General features: G+C 34.7%; 1 protein-coding gene across 25 annotated transcripts in view; it reads left to right on the top strand.

Moving 5' to 3' along the window:
* Positions 1–15,275, top strand: part of C2CD5 (C2 calcium dependent domain containing 5) — a 97,170-nt gene that overhangs the window by 44,293 nt on the left and 37,602 nt on the right. For all 25 annotated transcript variants that reach the window (XM_053555589.1, XM_053555567.1, XM_053555575.1 and 22 more), the window contains 2 exons: positions 10,125–10,239; positions 13,153–13,248. In XM_053555589.1, the coding sequence (XP_053411564.1) occupies positions 10,125–10,239; positions 13,153–13,248 (211 nt within the window). The remainder of the gene's footprint in view (positions 1–10,124; positions 10,240–13,152; positions 13,249–15,275) is intronic.

Raw genomic sequence — 15,275 nt, forward strand, 5'->3', positions numbered from 1 at the left:
GCTTAATGTCAACTTAGTCATCAGATATATTCTGCAATATCTATGCAGTTTCTCTTGTAATTTCCACAGAAATGCAAATATAAAAATGTGTTAATTAGAGTGAATTACTCCAAACCATTCAGAAAAGCCATGAATTAACCAATGACTTCTTAGGTGATTAACTTTCGGAGTGATGATTTTAAATTTATATGTACTATGTTTTGGATGCTTGTTTTTTTATCAGGTAAATGACACAGACATTAGCTTTATGATTAAGCAAATATAAAACATTCAGAAGTATTTTAATATTTGATAAATTTTTATGTATATTTAAATTTAATTGCATATTAGATTTGAATAGAACATATTAAGAGTTGTATAAAATACTATAAGTGTAACCGTTAGCATTTTTATATATAGGTCTAGAAGTGTTCCAAAATTTGGTAAGAAAGAGCAGATTTTGGGGGGATTAACAGCTTTTTAAAGCTTTCCTTCTTCCACATGAAAATATAATTTTTCTTCTTAAATTAAAAACTACATAAGGATGTAGTCTGTAGCTTTTAAAGAAACCAAACTAAGAAAACTTTACAGCTGATGATGTGGTTTAAAGTCAAAAGCCAGTTAATTTTTCTTCATGATAAAAGAAGATTATCTTGATATAAATTTTTAAATTTTTATATTAATTTTAGAATTAAAAATAGAACCATTTTGATTGCGTATCAGAAGCTGTTTTTTTGCCCAAAGAAAATTTTCAGTTCTTTGTGTCAGAAAGTATAACTTACAGAAAAGTATAAGCACCAAGGGGCTCAGCATTTTAGATAATATCCCATAATCTTTTCAATATTATAAACTTTTTTTTGTTCTTAGAAGTTCAAGATGTAAGTTCCAATGTAAGTAATGCATGTTTGACCGTGTAGTAACTCATTTTCATTTTGCAGATTTACCTAAATTCATTCTGGTAAACAATCTGGTCAGGTCCAACCTTTACAGATGTAGACTGATATTTTTTGGTAAATCGTTAGGGAAATTAACAATATTTCCTATCCAAGTCTTTGCTGGCATGCTGTCATCGATTAAAATTAAAGTTATTTTTAGTGTAGTATTTTATAATTGATTTTAAGTGAGAACTTAAAAATACCTTGATAGATTCATTTCATTAAAAAAAGAATATTTTTTTAACACATAGAAAGATTAGCATAATGGGAGGAGAAAGGCTGTGAAGAAAAAGGACATTGAACTGGGCACATGCGTAATTACAGAGATTCGGGAGGCAAAGGGGCACCATCACTTGAGCCCAGGAGTTTGATATCTTGTGTCTAAACAAATAATGAAAAAAAAAAAAAATTGAGTGGGTGGTTCATGCCTGTAGTCCTGCTACGTGGGAGGCTGAAGCAGGAGGATCTTGAGCCCAGCAGTTAACCCACTGCATTCCACCCTGGGTGATAGAGTAAGACCTTGATTCTTGAAAAGTAGAAGAAAAAGGATGTTGAGAGCAGACTGATGATTCATAATTTCAGGAACTGAAATCTTGTCAAGGCAAAGATGTTTGGGGTGATGTGTGTGTTGATCAGATGATAGAATAATCTTGGAGAGAGAAAAAGGCAATAATTAAATCTTACATAGTAGATTCTCTGTAAGTTGACCACCCAAGGGACTGTAACAAACTGGTCAACATAAGGAACTGGGCCTACTGTACTGATAAGTACATGTTCATGATTGGGCTATGAAAATTAGGTCAGCTTAAGGAGGTGCTCAGTGTAGGGATGTGGTCATCTGTGGGGTTATACTGTATTTAGGGCATTGTCCCATGTAAGCAGAATTATAGAGTTTGGCCAGGAGAAACATGGTTGAGGAAGCAGTATATCTTGCCATCATTAAAATAATGTTAGATAGAAAGTGTATAAAGAAAAAAAGGTGGATATAGGTTATGGAATATTATTAATAAAAGAACATAAAAGATGATACTTTCAGTTTAATGTTCTCATAGTACTATGCTTTTGATTAAAGTATTCAACTCTTTCAGGTAGTTAACATAGTACATCTTCAGAAGTAGAGCTGATTATTATATTAGTTTAGGAAAAATAACTTGATAATTCTGAAGAAAAATGTGATAATTTTATATATATTTAAATAATTTACGTGTTCTTTGTAATTTAGGAATATTTAGCCATTGCAGTCAATATTACTATAGAAAATAAAGATTTGACCTCATTAATAAGAAAAATAATTGGTGGCATCGTTTTCATTAAAGCTGGAATTATTCACTCATACTGTATTTTCTGGGTCTGGGGGCACCATGTGTTATATATGATGCATCATCATTTTAATAATAGCTTTCCAAGAGCAAAGAGAAGCACTGCCATGTTAAACATACTTAGTATATTTGTTTGACCTTCTTATTTCAGAAACATTGAGAGTGGAAAGATACAGATGTTATATCAAACAGTAATGTTTTATAAAGTATAATATATCATGTAAGCATACGTTAGAATTTATTTTGTGCCATTCAACTTGCTAGATAGTAGGATGGAAAAATTGCCAGTCCCTCTGTCTTCATGAAACTCATATTCTTGGAGGATAGAAAAGCATTAAATGTTTTACTTTGTGGTATGGTATCATATAAGATATAGAGTTAAGGAGGAAGGCAGGGAAGTTTATAGAGGTAGTAATTCTTGAGCTCAGATTTGAAAGATATGTAGGAGAATCCTACAGCTTTATATTGCAACGCGTGGGGACTCTAGTTTTGAGTGGGTTCTAAAAGTTCTAGCATTTGCAAAACAATAGAGATACCCAGTGCTTATTTGATAATGTTCACGTGGTTACTTCACACCTAGTAAGTGAGTTGTTTGCCACTAAGTACAGAATGTTAGTTTTTCTGTCTCCTTTTCTGCTGCTTTTTTGTCTTTGTGTTAAGACAGGGACAGAAAATATTTTTGTAGGGCAGGAAGAATGGAACTCAGTCTCTGAAAGTTTATTTTAAAAATACTATATTACTTTTTCTTTTCTTATCTTACATTTCTGGCCTGGTAAGAGACTTTGGGAGAAGCAAGGTGAATCTTGCTGCTCAGAAGGAAGATAGAACATTTACAAATCCTGTGTGTCACATGTCAGGAACCAGGAGTGCATAGGAATAAGATAGGGTGGCCCATCGTCACTTTTGTGTTAGATTAATAGACAATAGGATGGAAAATGGATTTAAAGGCAACAGAATTAGAGACAGGGAGACCAGTTACAGACTGTGCGGTAGTCCCAGCCAAGTAAGTGACCTGGGGTTTGGTAGTGATGAGAGAGTTAAGATTTATTAAGGACTTACTAAAGGACTTTTCTAAGTATGTTAAAATAGGTTAATAATCTGAGGCAGGTACTACTTCCATTTTGTAGGTGAGCCAAAGGAAAGAGCTTTCCTCAAGATGAAAGTTAGAAAGTGTCTGAGCCACAATTTGAACCTGAATACTCTGGCTTTAGGACCTATACTCTTAACTCTAAATCAATGAAATAAAAATTGGCAGGACTTTGTAACTAGTGGAATATGCCTAATGAAGCAGTCTCTTACAGTTTTCAGCTGAGAGAAAAATATCCCATATACCTACAAGTCTGAAATTTCAGTTAACTAATAAGTCCTATCCTTTGGAAACTCACGTTTATTTGAACGTTTAGTTGTACAAAATATTTAAAGAAAGAATACATTTTCATAGTCCTAGCTTATTGTTTTTTAAATGAGTATGATCTTTTTCTTTTTCCCTTGAGTTACCACTCTCAGTATTTCTGAATAGCTCATACATACAATTTTTAAATCAGTGATGGTCTCAGTGTAGTTGAGGAAAACATGCTATTTTTTTTCTGTATAGTATACATTTCAGCTTAGAGTGTTTTTTAGGAAGTGGCAAGAGAAGATACAAAGTAGTTATATAATGTGGTTTGAAAATGCTTGGTGCCTGGCGGCGCCTGTGGCTCAGTGAGTAGGGCGCCGGCCCCATATGCCAAGGGTGGCGGGTTCAAGCCCAGCCCCGGCCAAACTGCAACAAAAAATAGCCGGGTGTTGTGGCGGGCGCCTGTAGTCCCAGCTGCTCGGGAGGCTGAGGCAAGAGAATCACGGAAGCCCAGGAGTTAGAAGTTGCTGTGAGCTGTGTGAGGCCACGGCACTCTACCGAGGGCGGTACAGTGAGACTCTGTCTCTACAAAAAAAAAAAAGAAAAAAGAAAATGCTTGGTGCCCATAGCACGGTGGTTACAGCGCTGGCCGCATACACTGAGGCTGGTGCTGGCACGTTCGAACTCGGCCTGGGCCTGCTAAACAACAGTGACAACTGTAACACAAAATAGCTGGATGTTGTGGTAGGTCCGCCTGTAGTCTCAGCAACTTGGGAGGCTGAGGCAAGAAAATTGCTTAAGCCCGAGAGTTTGAGGTTGCTGTGAGCTGTGACATTACGGCACTCCACCAAGGGTGACATAACAGCACTCCACCAAGGGTGACATAATGAGATACTGTCTCACAAAAAAAAAAAAAAAAAGAAAGACAGAAAAAGAAAGAAAATATAGTTATAAATTGTTGGGAAATAGCTTCCAAACTTAAATGATACTTTTGAGTTGATACTTTTAAATCCTGAGTTAGTAAAACAAGCTTTTAAAAACTAGATAACTTTTGTTTCTGAGAATATTTTTAAAGATTTTATTTCATATGTTTTAGATAGATGATAGATTTTCAGACATTTTATACTTAAGATTTTCTCAATCTTGTAATAAACTTTTACTAGTAATAAAGCAAGCTTTAGATTAGTAGTTGAAAATTAGAAAATATTCTTTTTGTTAGCCATTAGAATTCTAGTTGTTAAGAAAATTCATTTTATTTTGGGAGCAGTAATTAATAATTAAAACCTATAAAAATTATTACTTAACAAAATATTTTATGATAACATAACATGATTCAACTAATATATAATGAAATATTTGTACAATGTTGCCATCAGTCTACTTATCTAATTTTTTTTAAAGTAAAAACCTTTTATTCAATGGATGATTATGGAGTACCTACTGTTCATTGAACACTGTTGGGTACTGGGAATGCCATGGTTAAGCCAGGCGGACCCCTGCCCCCTCCAACCCCCCCAGTTTATACACCCAGTCTAGGATAATTGGTGTGTGTGTGCGTGTGTTTGTTTTAGTTAAATGGTGATAGATGGCAGGCTCTCTTGAACTTGAATTCAACTGATGATCTCTGAAATTATTTTTACTTTGAGAGGAAATCATGAACAGATGTGTAAACAAAGTCTAAAGAAGTTATGTGGCTTTTTGTTTTCATTATTTTAATAAGGTTTTTAGGAAGTAGAGCATGTGTAATATAGGAACTTTTCTATTTTAGTAGTATTTGGAGTAATGAGTATCCAGTTATAATATATATAAGAGTGAAATTTTATAAGTAAGGAGTAGACTATGTACTTGACTTTCTTAAATTTACGCATAGTAAAGGCTCCAGTTTGGTCCGACATGGATTATATCCTAACTACCATCTGGACATCCCAAATAACTAGGTCTTGATATTTGCTCTGTATGTGTACAGAACTTCCTTTATAGTGAGGATCTTTCTCCTAGTCTGGTACTGACCCCTACCCAGTTTGAGGCTATGTACTCCATAAACCTGAATCCTTTTATTTCTGTTTCAGTAGGAGAAACTTACCTTCTTCTGGGGTTAGCCAGGCATGATGGCACATTCCAGCTACTTGGAAGACAGAGGTAGTACTTCAGTCTAGCAGTTCTGTTCAACCTGGGTAGCACAGGTCTTTAAAGAGAAGCCATCTCTTAAAAAAAAAAAAAAAAAAAAAAAAGAACACAAAGTAGGTTATAATTAGTTGCGGTATTACTGTTAGGTATTTGGGAATATAACTTTTCTTGCTGTTCATTAACAAGGTAGATTATCATTGCATGAAAAACCTTTATTTAAAAAAAGGCATATTATGTTCTTTTGTTTATTTAAAGATTTGATTGAATAACTTTACATCTCCTTAAAAATGTTTTAATGATATATGATATTTGTATATATTTATGGGGTTTGTGTGACATTTTGTTACTTGCATAGAATGTGTGATGATAAAGTCAGGATATTTAGGATATTCATCACCTGAATATTTACTGTTCTGTGTGTGGGGAACAATTCCAGTCTTCTTTCTTAGCTATTTTGAAATACACGGTTGTTAACTATAGTCTCCTACTGTGCTGTCAAACATTAGAATATCTTCTTTTATATTTCTATCCAGATGAATACATTTTCCAGGGCAGAGTTATTCTGTCCCAGAGCTATCTAAAAATAGACTGAATTTAACACTTCAGGTGGGCAGTGTTTCAGTCAGTGTGTGATTGCTTAAACTCTCAAAAGGATTAGGTTTAATGAAGGCGTATTATGTTCTTGAGTTATTCATATCTTTATTTTCTGAGATATACACTTTCATTTTAGGAATCTTTAGCAATTTTACTTGGCACTTCAGAAACAAAATAAAATGCTAAAGAGATGGCAAGATATCAGCTGTGGCCATGCTTTAGGAAAGTAACAGCAGAAACATGCATTGGTTCTGTATCAACTGTGTGCCACCCTTGCCCCGTACGAGGCATAGGTGAGCACTGATTTCGAGCTCAGTTCATGCCTGTAATTGAAAGGAGATATTAAAAGATTTGTGATATTATCTATAAAGGTTTTGGCCATAGAAGAAAAACATAAAATAGTGTGAAATATGATTTGTAAATAATTAAATTTTATTTCTCATGAAATATCTATAGATTATTGGGAGGAGCATGGTATTTAAAATGAAGAAATTGTTTTTCCTCCACATCTTTGAAATGTCTATTAAATGTGACCTCACATCTCAGCTGTATGTCCTTCAGACAACTAAATTGTATCCAGTTTCACTTGTGGCATGTATAGTTGCCCTGAATTTGTAAGGCAGATTCTGTTTTGCCTTTTATGTAAGTATGGTAGATCCTCAATTTTGTACTTTTGTAGAGTGAATAAAATTATTCAAATTCACTAGTGTATTTCCTATGAGAATGAAGTTAGCAGTTTTTAAATCTGAAAAATTCTCTTAGGGTTTAGTTAGGCTGAACAGCGGTTACTACCTGAGGATTCTCTGACTCATGTCTGGCAGAAGTATAATACAGACTTTGAAGATAAATCTAATTTTCAGTAATACTAAATAAATTGATTAGTCTTAATTTAAATTAAACAATCCCTAAATCGAATAGCCAAAAGCAACCTCTCCTTTAGCTTCTTGCTTACAGTTATAGATAATTATTGTTAATACGATTACTAGCTTGTGATTAAATGCTCCCCACTGTATGCTTGCCTTGCTTTCACCTAAAGTCTAGGGCCATTACTTTCTGTGACCATTTCAGTGAGCTGCCATAGTTTTCAGTCTGTACTGTCACCTGATCCAAGCATGCGCCAAAATACCCACTGTCTCCGGCTCCTGTATGCTGAATCTGCTTTGCAAGCCCTTCGTTCTTTGAGCTTCTGCTTTAGCCAAAAATCAGATTTAAGAAATTCTCTGGAGTGTGGACATGCCATTTGCTTCCTTAGCTCCCATGTTATGTAATCCTTTAGTTTTTTCTTAAACTTGTGTATACTTTATTAAATACAATAATGGTATTTCCATGTGCAGTTGTGTGGCTCATGTGTCAAAATAAAGGCTGCTTGTGAATTTGTCCGAAGAATATGAATGCTCCACTTGCTGCATTCAGCTTTTTGTTTTTTGTTTTTTTTATATCAGCCACATATTCTTTCATAGTGCTTGGTTTAATTATTTGATTATTTTATGTGTTATACTAAGGTAAGTTTGATGTAAATAAACTTTGTATTCTGTGTGGTGATACGTATCTCATAGGAATTGTGGTTACATGTATCTCATAGGAATTATTATTACATACTTTCATGCAGGCCATTTCTAAATATATCTAGGACTTAAGTAGCTTCCTCTTTTTTTATTAATTTTAAAAACAGTGTTATGGATTACTTCCTATAAAAGTCATTTTTAAAATGATGAAGCTACCATGTATTGCTTATGCTGATAGGCAAACCCAGTGTGAGAAAATCTGTAACAGGTTCTCCTAGTGAGTTAAGAAAAGTTACAGTTTTTATTTCATGTTAATTTGTCAGGAAAATAATTATTTTCTAAGCTGAGAAACATTTCTATTATTTGTAGTATCTTTTTTTTAAGAATCATAAATAATTTGATAGATTAGAGCAACCACTTGAATAATAGTTTGTCTTTTGATACAAAAATTCTCTTTTAGAGAAATTCTCCTTTAGGAAAAGATCATGTTAAATGGATGTTCCTATGAGTCCTTAGCATGTATGTCTTAGAAGAAAAAGAGAGTATGGATTTAAAAGTGTATTTGTGCTACTAATGTATACATTTCAGTTGGGAATATGAAGGCATTGTAAAATATATTTTATAGGTAAAATTAGGCCACCTAATTGTTTCACACATTTCTTAATTTGTAATATTGATCACTAACACCATATTGTAGTCTTTTCTATTTCTCTTCCTTCTATATTTTATCTTACACTTTGATCTTTTCCTTGGTTTCCTGAAGTCTGTATTTCTTTTTTTTCTTCGGAAAGAAAGTTTCAGGGTAGCTCTATCTTGGATCCAAAACTTTAATTCAAGACTTGGCTGGCATCATTTGTAGTTCTGGCTTTTGTCTCCTTTCCCCTTTTGGTGATCTCCTCCCTGTGGAGGAGACAAATTCACAAGCCTCACTTTGCTTTCTTTACTTTGCTGTCTTCACTGTTTTACTAGTGAGTATAATTCTACTTATTCCATTATAAAACATTTTCAAAATCGGACATATCTTGCAACTTGAAAATAATGTTTGGATTATTTGGTTTTTAGTTTTAATAATGCCTTTCATGTGGAAAATTTACAATAAGGGCCTACCATCATATTTAGAATTTACTTTTTAATCTATCAAATTGTTCTTAAATAGGAATAAGCCACAAAAAGAAAGAAATCAGGATATGCTAATTATAGACTGTTTCCGTTTTTAACATTTTGTCTGTTAAAAGTTACTCTAATTTGCAGCTGCTGTCACCAGTAGTTTGCAGCTAAATGCAAGTGATTAGTATGTGTGACAGATGCCCCATTTATAAAACATCTTACAAGGGTACATGTGAAACTTAGTAAATGTAGAATATAAATAACTTAGTTAACACAATAACTAAGAAAATGCCAGGAAGGCTATGTTAACCAGTGTGATGAAAATGTGTCAGATGGTCTATAAAGCCAGTGTATGGTGCCCCATGATCGCATTAATGTACACAGCTATGATTTAATAAAAAAGAAAAAAATAAAACTCCATTACAAGCAGTAGTGGACTTCCCTATCGTAATAAAATATAATTCTGTGATTCTAAGCCATTTTTAAAATTACAGAGCCATACATAGAGTATTATACCTGTAATTTGTCCTTATATACCTTAAATAAATTATTTGTATTGATCTTTTAAGTGTTTCCTTTCTCCTCCCTCTGCCTCTCTCCTCCCTCTCTCCTCCCTTCCTCTCTTCCTTCCATTCTTTCTCACCCTCTTCTCTTTCCTTCCCCTTCCCTTCTCTTTTTCTTCCCTTCTTTCCAATTAGCTAGTCCCTTTATTTCTTATTACTTTGAATAACCACACCCCTGTAGAAGGATGGCTACAAATGGCTTTCTCTCTTTTAAAATTGACCAATCTTTGCCTTGGAAAGAATCTAGAATATAGTGGGTTATATAGAACAGGTGCCAGGAAATGAAACCAAAATTTAAATTCATGGTTATGGCACGTCAGGTGTTCACACAGGTGAGACATAGGATACCCTCTCAGTTAAGGTTGAAAATCTGGAGACTCTGGGTCTACATTTTAAATTCCATCTAAAAATACATTTCTGTAGATGTCCCTTAAAGTAATAGTGCACATAGAGCTAGGTGCTTTGTGTTCCAGTAATAAGTTTAGAAAGATAAATCTTACACTTTTGGAGAAGTATCACTTTAATGATGTGAAATTTGAAAATCTGCCATAGAGCAAAACTTCTTTACCTCTCTCATAGTATGTTTATTGTTAAACATTTCTTGTTCATAGAAACAATGTGCTATTGAGTAGTAAACTGATTTAACATTTATTTTTCAGATGAACCAGAAACTCGAGATGCATGGTGGGCAGAAATCAGACAAGAAATAAAATCACATGCTAAAGCATTAGGCTGTCACGCTGTAGTGGGCTACAGTGAATCAACTAGCATCTGGTAAATGATGAAAACAACTTGATTTTCTAGATGCCCTAGGTTAAATTGTTGTCTGAAAGGGGAAACGGTTAATGCATATATAATGAAAGGAGAACAGTGAAGTGGTCACGCTCCAGTCCTCTGAGCCTCAGTTAATACATTAAAATGGAGACAATACCACTGATCATTTAATTAATTCATTTAAACCAGGATTAAATGAGAATATATAACTGGCACATAGCAAATGTTAAACCAGGATTTAAATGAGAATATATCACTGGCACATAGCAAATGTTAAACCAGGATTTAAATGAGAATATATCACTGGCACATAGCAAATGTTAGCTGGAGATCTATTTTACTTTAATTTGTGACTGCTAATTCCTTCTGCTGGTGGAGGTTCCTTGGAACCTTTTACCTGTCCTGAATGAATTGCTATGTGCCTTTGAAGTTTGAAATTGATTCTGCTTCCTCTTACTAAGTGTAACGTGACTTTCTCCTGCTAACAAATCATCCTTTCTGCGTCTGCCAGGTTAGGAAGGTGCTTTCATACTCCTGCTTCTCAATTGCTTTTTCTCCTGTCTTTCATTTGAACAGCTTCACATTTCAAGTAAATGTCTTGCAGACATTCTTCTGCCTTTCTTACTTACTCTGTCCTGTCTCCTCTGGTTAGATTTGATTATCTTGCTTCTGAGCCTGCATTTTAGTCTCTCATTCTCAAGTCCTCTACCCTGCTTGGCTCTCAGTGAGATTTGAACCTCATTGTCACTCGAAACTATGTTAAAATTTGAAAGCTATAAAGTTTTACTGTCAGATTACGGCTTAATGTTTCTCCACCAATATCATTTGTTCACTTATATCTGTTTGGACCCTTATCTTAACCAAGTATTTTCTGAGTTACTTACTTAGGTTCTGGCTTTACTTACTATTTTGCCATCCTTGAACCTTAATTTCAGCCGTTTCAAAGGTTCGTAATTGGTATCATCTAGAAACTGCTTGAACTTTTGCTCTTATTTTTCTACCTTCTATGCTTGGATAATTCTTACTGTTAGATCTCTGCTCTTGTGGTGATCATTATTGTTAGAAAGAAAAAATCATTAGACTGCAGTAAATATGGCCATTACAGAGCCATGCTATTTGATTTGTTATGGGCCTTTTCTTTTCCTTCGTAGACTATGTATTATATTCTTGAACTATTCTATTCTACTATATTTTTTTTTAGACAGAGTCTTGCTCTGTCATCCCAGAGGGAATGCAGTGGCATGATCATAGCTCATTGCATCTTCAGACTCCGGATTCAAGTGGTCCTCAGGCCTTGGTCTCCCAGAGTGCTAGAATTACATGCATGAGTTGCCATGCCTGGCCTTTGTTCAGCTTTTATGAACCACTAACTTTGTCATGCTTATCTTGCCTTGCTTCCTGTTAGATCATTTTGCCTCCTTCATGGATTTAGTGTCATATACTTTCAGGTCCCCTGGGGATATGGTTTTAAAAGATAGTTCTCCCTATCAGATTTATATTCTGCAAGAGAATTAGAAGTCAATTCTATGATTGTGATATACTACAATACTTTGGGATCCCAGAGGACTGCAAGCCAGTTGTAGGATTGAAAGGAAGTGTCAGTGAAGTAGCTGATCCTTGAACTGAATCTTAGAGGATGAATGTGAACAATATAAATAAAGAGGTGTGGGGAGAGTGTTCAAAGCTTAAAAGAAGCTTGTGAAGGAGGCCACAGGGTGTACCCTCAGCATGGCTGAAGATAAGTCACCGATGAAAGAGTCTACAAAGGAATCCAATTAATTTACTTAAAGTTTGAATTATCTGGTAGCTCCCCCCCCCACTTCAAAAAAACTTTGTGTTTGAATCTACATTTAACCAATGTTTTCTGTTTCAACCCAGGCTACTTTCTGGGTTAAACTCTCTGAAATGTGCTCCTGCCCTTCTAACTCTTGATTCAAGACTTCAGCGGCTCCACTTTATTCCTTCTAACACCCCTTACTGCCTGCTGACCTTTGAAGCCTGGTCTCCCTTGATTCACTGACAGTTCAAGTGGCTCTTTCTTCTGTGTTCTCTTAATTTTTAGCTTTCAAAGTGGGTGATACATAACAAAGAATGTCAGGCATTATTTTGAAAATCAGTTTTCTATTGTATAAAGATAAGTTTAAACTTCATTTAGTATTATTTTGGATACTGTTTCAGGTACTTTTATAATTATTTAAATTTAGGTTAAGCTATGTAAGTCTACATAAATGTAGATGTTCATATAATAGTGCTTTTAGAATAATTTTAATAAAACCACATAGGCATTTAAAGAATATTTTAATATGATTTACTTGATTAATACTGGATTTAATAATATAGTTATTACTGTTTATATTTTGAGATAGTCTATTCCTTTAGTCTTACTATATTTTACAGGAAGTGAATGTCATTTATATTAACACCTTCTCCTTTTTTCAACTCTTAAAAAAATTCAGAATAATATGAGGGTGCAAATGATTAGGTTACACTGTTTACATTTGTTATTTAAAGTTCAAGTTGTCATTGCTCCCTTCACTCAGGGATTGTGCTGTGTACCCTTAGTGCTTATTAGGTAAGAGCTTACCAATCGCCCTTCCTCCCCCCCCAACTTCTTTCCCTCCCTCCCATCCCTTCCACTTGAATTTAATTGTGTTTTTCTGTCACATGGAGGTATAGTTTATAAAGAATTCTAACGCTCTGCATTCTGATAGTTACGTTATTTCTGTTTCCTATTCTGATATAGTTATTTCTATTTTCTATCCTAGAGTTAGGAAGTAATCTTGTGATTTTACCTGATATTTAGTAGAATCTAACTTGAATTTAAATTGTCATGTTATAATTATTTGATATTTAGCATTTTCCAAAGTTACTCCATCTGAAAATATTAACTAGCTCCTCTTTTTCCCTTTATAGTGAAGAGGTCTGCATTTTATCTGCATCCGGCACAGCAGCTGTACTGAACCCTAGATTCCTGCAGGATGGCACCGTGGAGGGCTGCTTGGAGCAGAGGTTGTCATGGCAGCCTGGCTTGTTTTTAATAAGGGCAGGGAAGAGAAAGTTTCCTTTTTTTTTTTCTTAGAGCTGGGATAATTCCTTGTGAGAGTGGCTTTCAGTGGCACAGTACAGAAATCAGGACTAAGCGCTTCACTGATTTTTTTTTTTTTTTTTAACTAACCCAAAGTAACAGTGAAGTATTGGATTCTGTACTATATTCCACACACTTTTCCTAGTATATTGCTAATTGAAGAGTTTCAAATATAGTGGTTTTTTTTGACTTTTCACAGTACAGAAATGTCTTGATTTTTCTTTTACTCTTTTCCTTTTGTCTCACCTCCCATAATGGAAAGAGGTCATGAAACAATTTTCATAAAGAAGATTCTTAATTTACAAAATAATCAGAATACTATGTTATAACAAAATTGTATACATAGAAACTTCATGAAAAGTGAAGTGTGACTATATCACGTGAAAGAGAAAGTCAAATACTTAGATGAAATGTGCTTTACTTTGGTTTATTTAATTATTGGTCCCTTTAAACTTAAACTAGAAGCTTCCATGAAGGTCAAAAATGTTTTCCATAAACCAATGAAACTATCAAATACCACACATATAGAGTCATCCCCTGGTATCAATAGGATATTGGTTCCAGGACCCCTGCAGATAACTGGAATCTCTGATGGTAGAGTCCTTTGGGTAAAATGGGATAACATTTGCATATAGCCTGTGCATACCCTCTTAGATACTTTAAATCATCTCCAGTGTTATCTACAATCCCTAATACAATGCCTACATTTCATTTATTCTCAGCCCATAAGTTCTCGGCAAATTTTGCTTTATGGGGCTTTTTTTTTCCTTGAATATTTTTGAACTGTAGTTGGTTGAATCCATAGATGTCAAAGTGTGGATACAGAGGGCTGACTGTATATTTAAATTTCCCTTCTGAACTTTGTCTTCTTGCCAAGTTTATATATATATATATATAAATTAGTTTGGTGCCAGTGTCTGCCTGGGTAATAGTAGATTTTACTTGCTAAGTTTATATATATATATATATATATATATATATATATATAAATTATTAGTTTGGTGCCAGTGTCTGCCTGGGTAATAGTAGATTTTACTTGCCAAGTTTATATATATGTTTATATATATATATATAAATTATTAGTTTGGTGCCAGTGTCTGCCTGGGTAATTAATAGTAGATTTTAATTACCCCCTATGTCAAACATGTATATGGCTATACATGTTTCCTTCCTACCCCCCCCCCCCCGCACAGTATTAATAAGTCTATATTAAGGAAGAAAGCACAAAAATGTTGTGGTCAGATTTATTATCAATTTGCAAGTTTCTATATAATAAAGATATTCTAGTTCTGGGAGTCACAAGAAAACCTCAGTCAGTTTCTTTTGTCAGTATTAAAATGGGTCGACTATTATAAATTCCAGGGTCTTAAATAAATCATAAATAAGTAAAAGTAAGGTATTTTGAAGTGTATTAAACAACTGGAATATTCTACTAAGAAAACTGCCTTAGCGGGTGAGTTTTCCCAGTGCTGCATTATAGTTCTCACGCATGTCTGTAGATTTCATTCTTAAGAAGATAGAAAGCTGGGCGGCGCCTGTGGCTCAGTGAGTAGGGCGCCGGCCCCATATGCCGAGGGTGGCGGGTTCAAACCCAGCCCCGGCCAAACTGCAACCAAAAAAAAAAATAGCCGGGCGTTGTGGCGGGCGCCTGTAGTCCCAGCTGCTCGGGAGGCTGAGGCAAGAGAATCACGTAAGCCCAAGAGTTAGAGGTTGCTAACTCCTGCCTCAGCCTCCCGAGTAGCTGGGACTACAGGCGCCCGCCACAACGCCCGGCTATTTTTTGATTGCATGTGACGCCACGGCACTCTACCCGAGGGCGGTACAGTGAGACTGTCTCTACAAAAAAAAAAAAAAGAAAAAAAAAGAAGATAGAAAGCATAATTTTGAAAATTACCTTTCCCATGCAAATTGGTTATTTCTGTACTGTGACTTAGAAGGCTACAGTGTATTC

This window comes from Nycticebus coucang, chromosome 12 (genome assembly GCF_027406575.1).
Source record: "Nycticebus coucang isolate mNycCou1 chromosome 12, mNycCou1.pri, whole genome shotgun sequence".
NCBI lineage: Eukaryota > Metazoa > Chordata > Mammalia > Primates > Lorisidae > Nycticebus > Nycticebus coucang.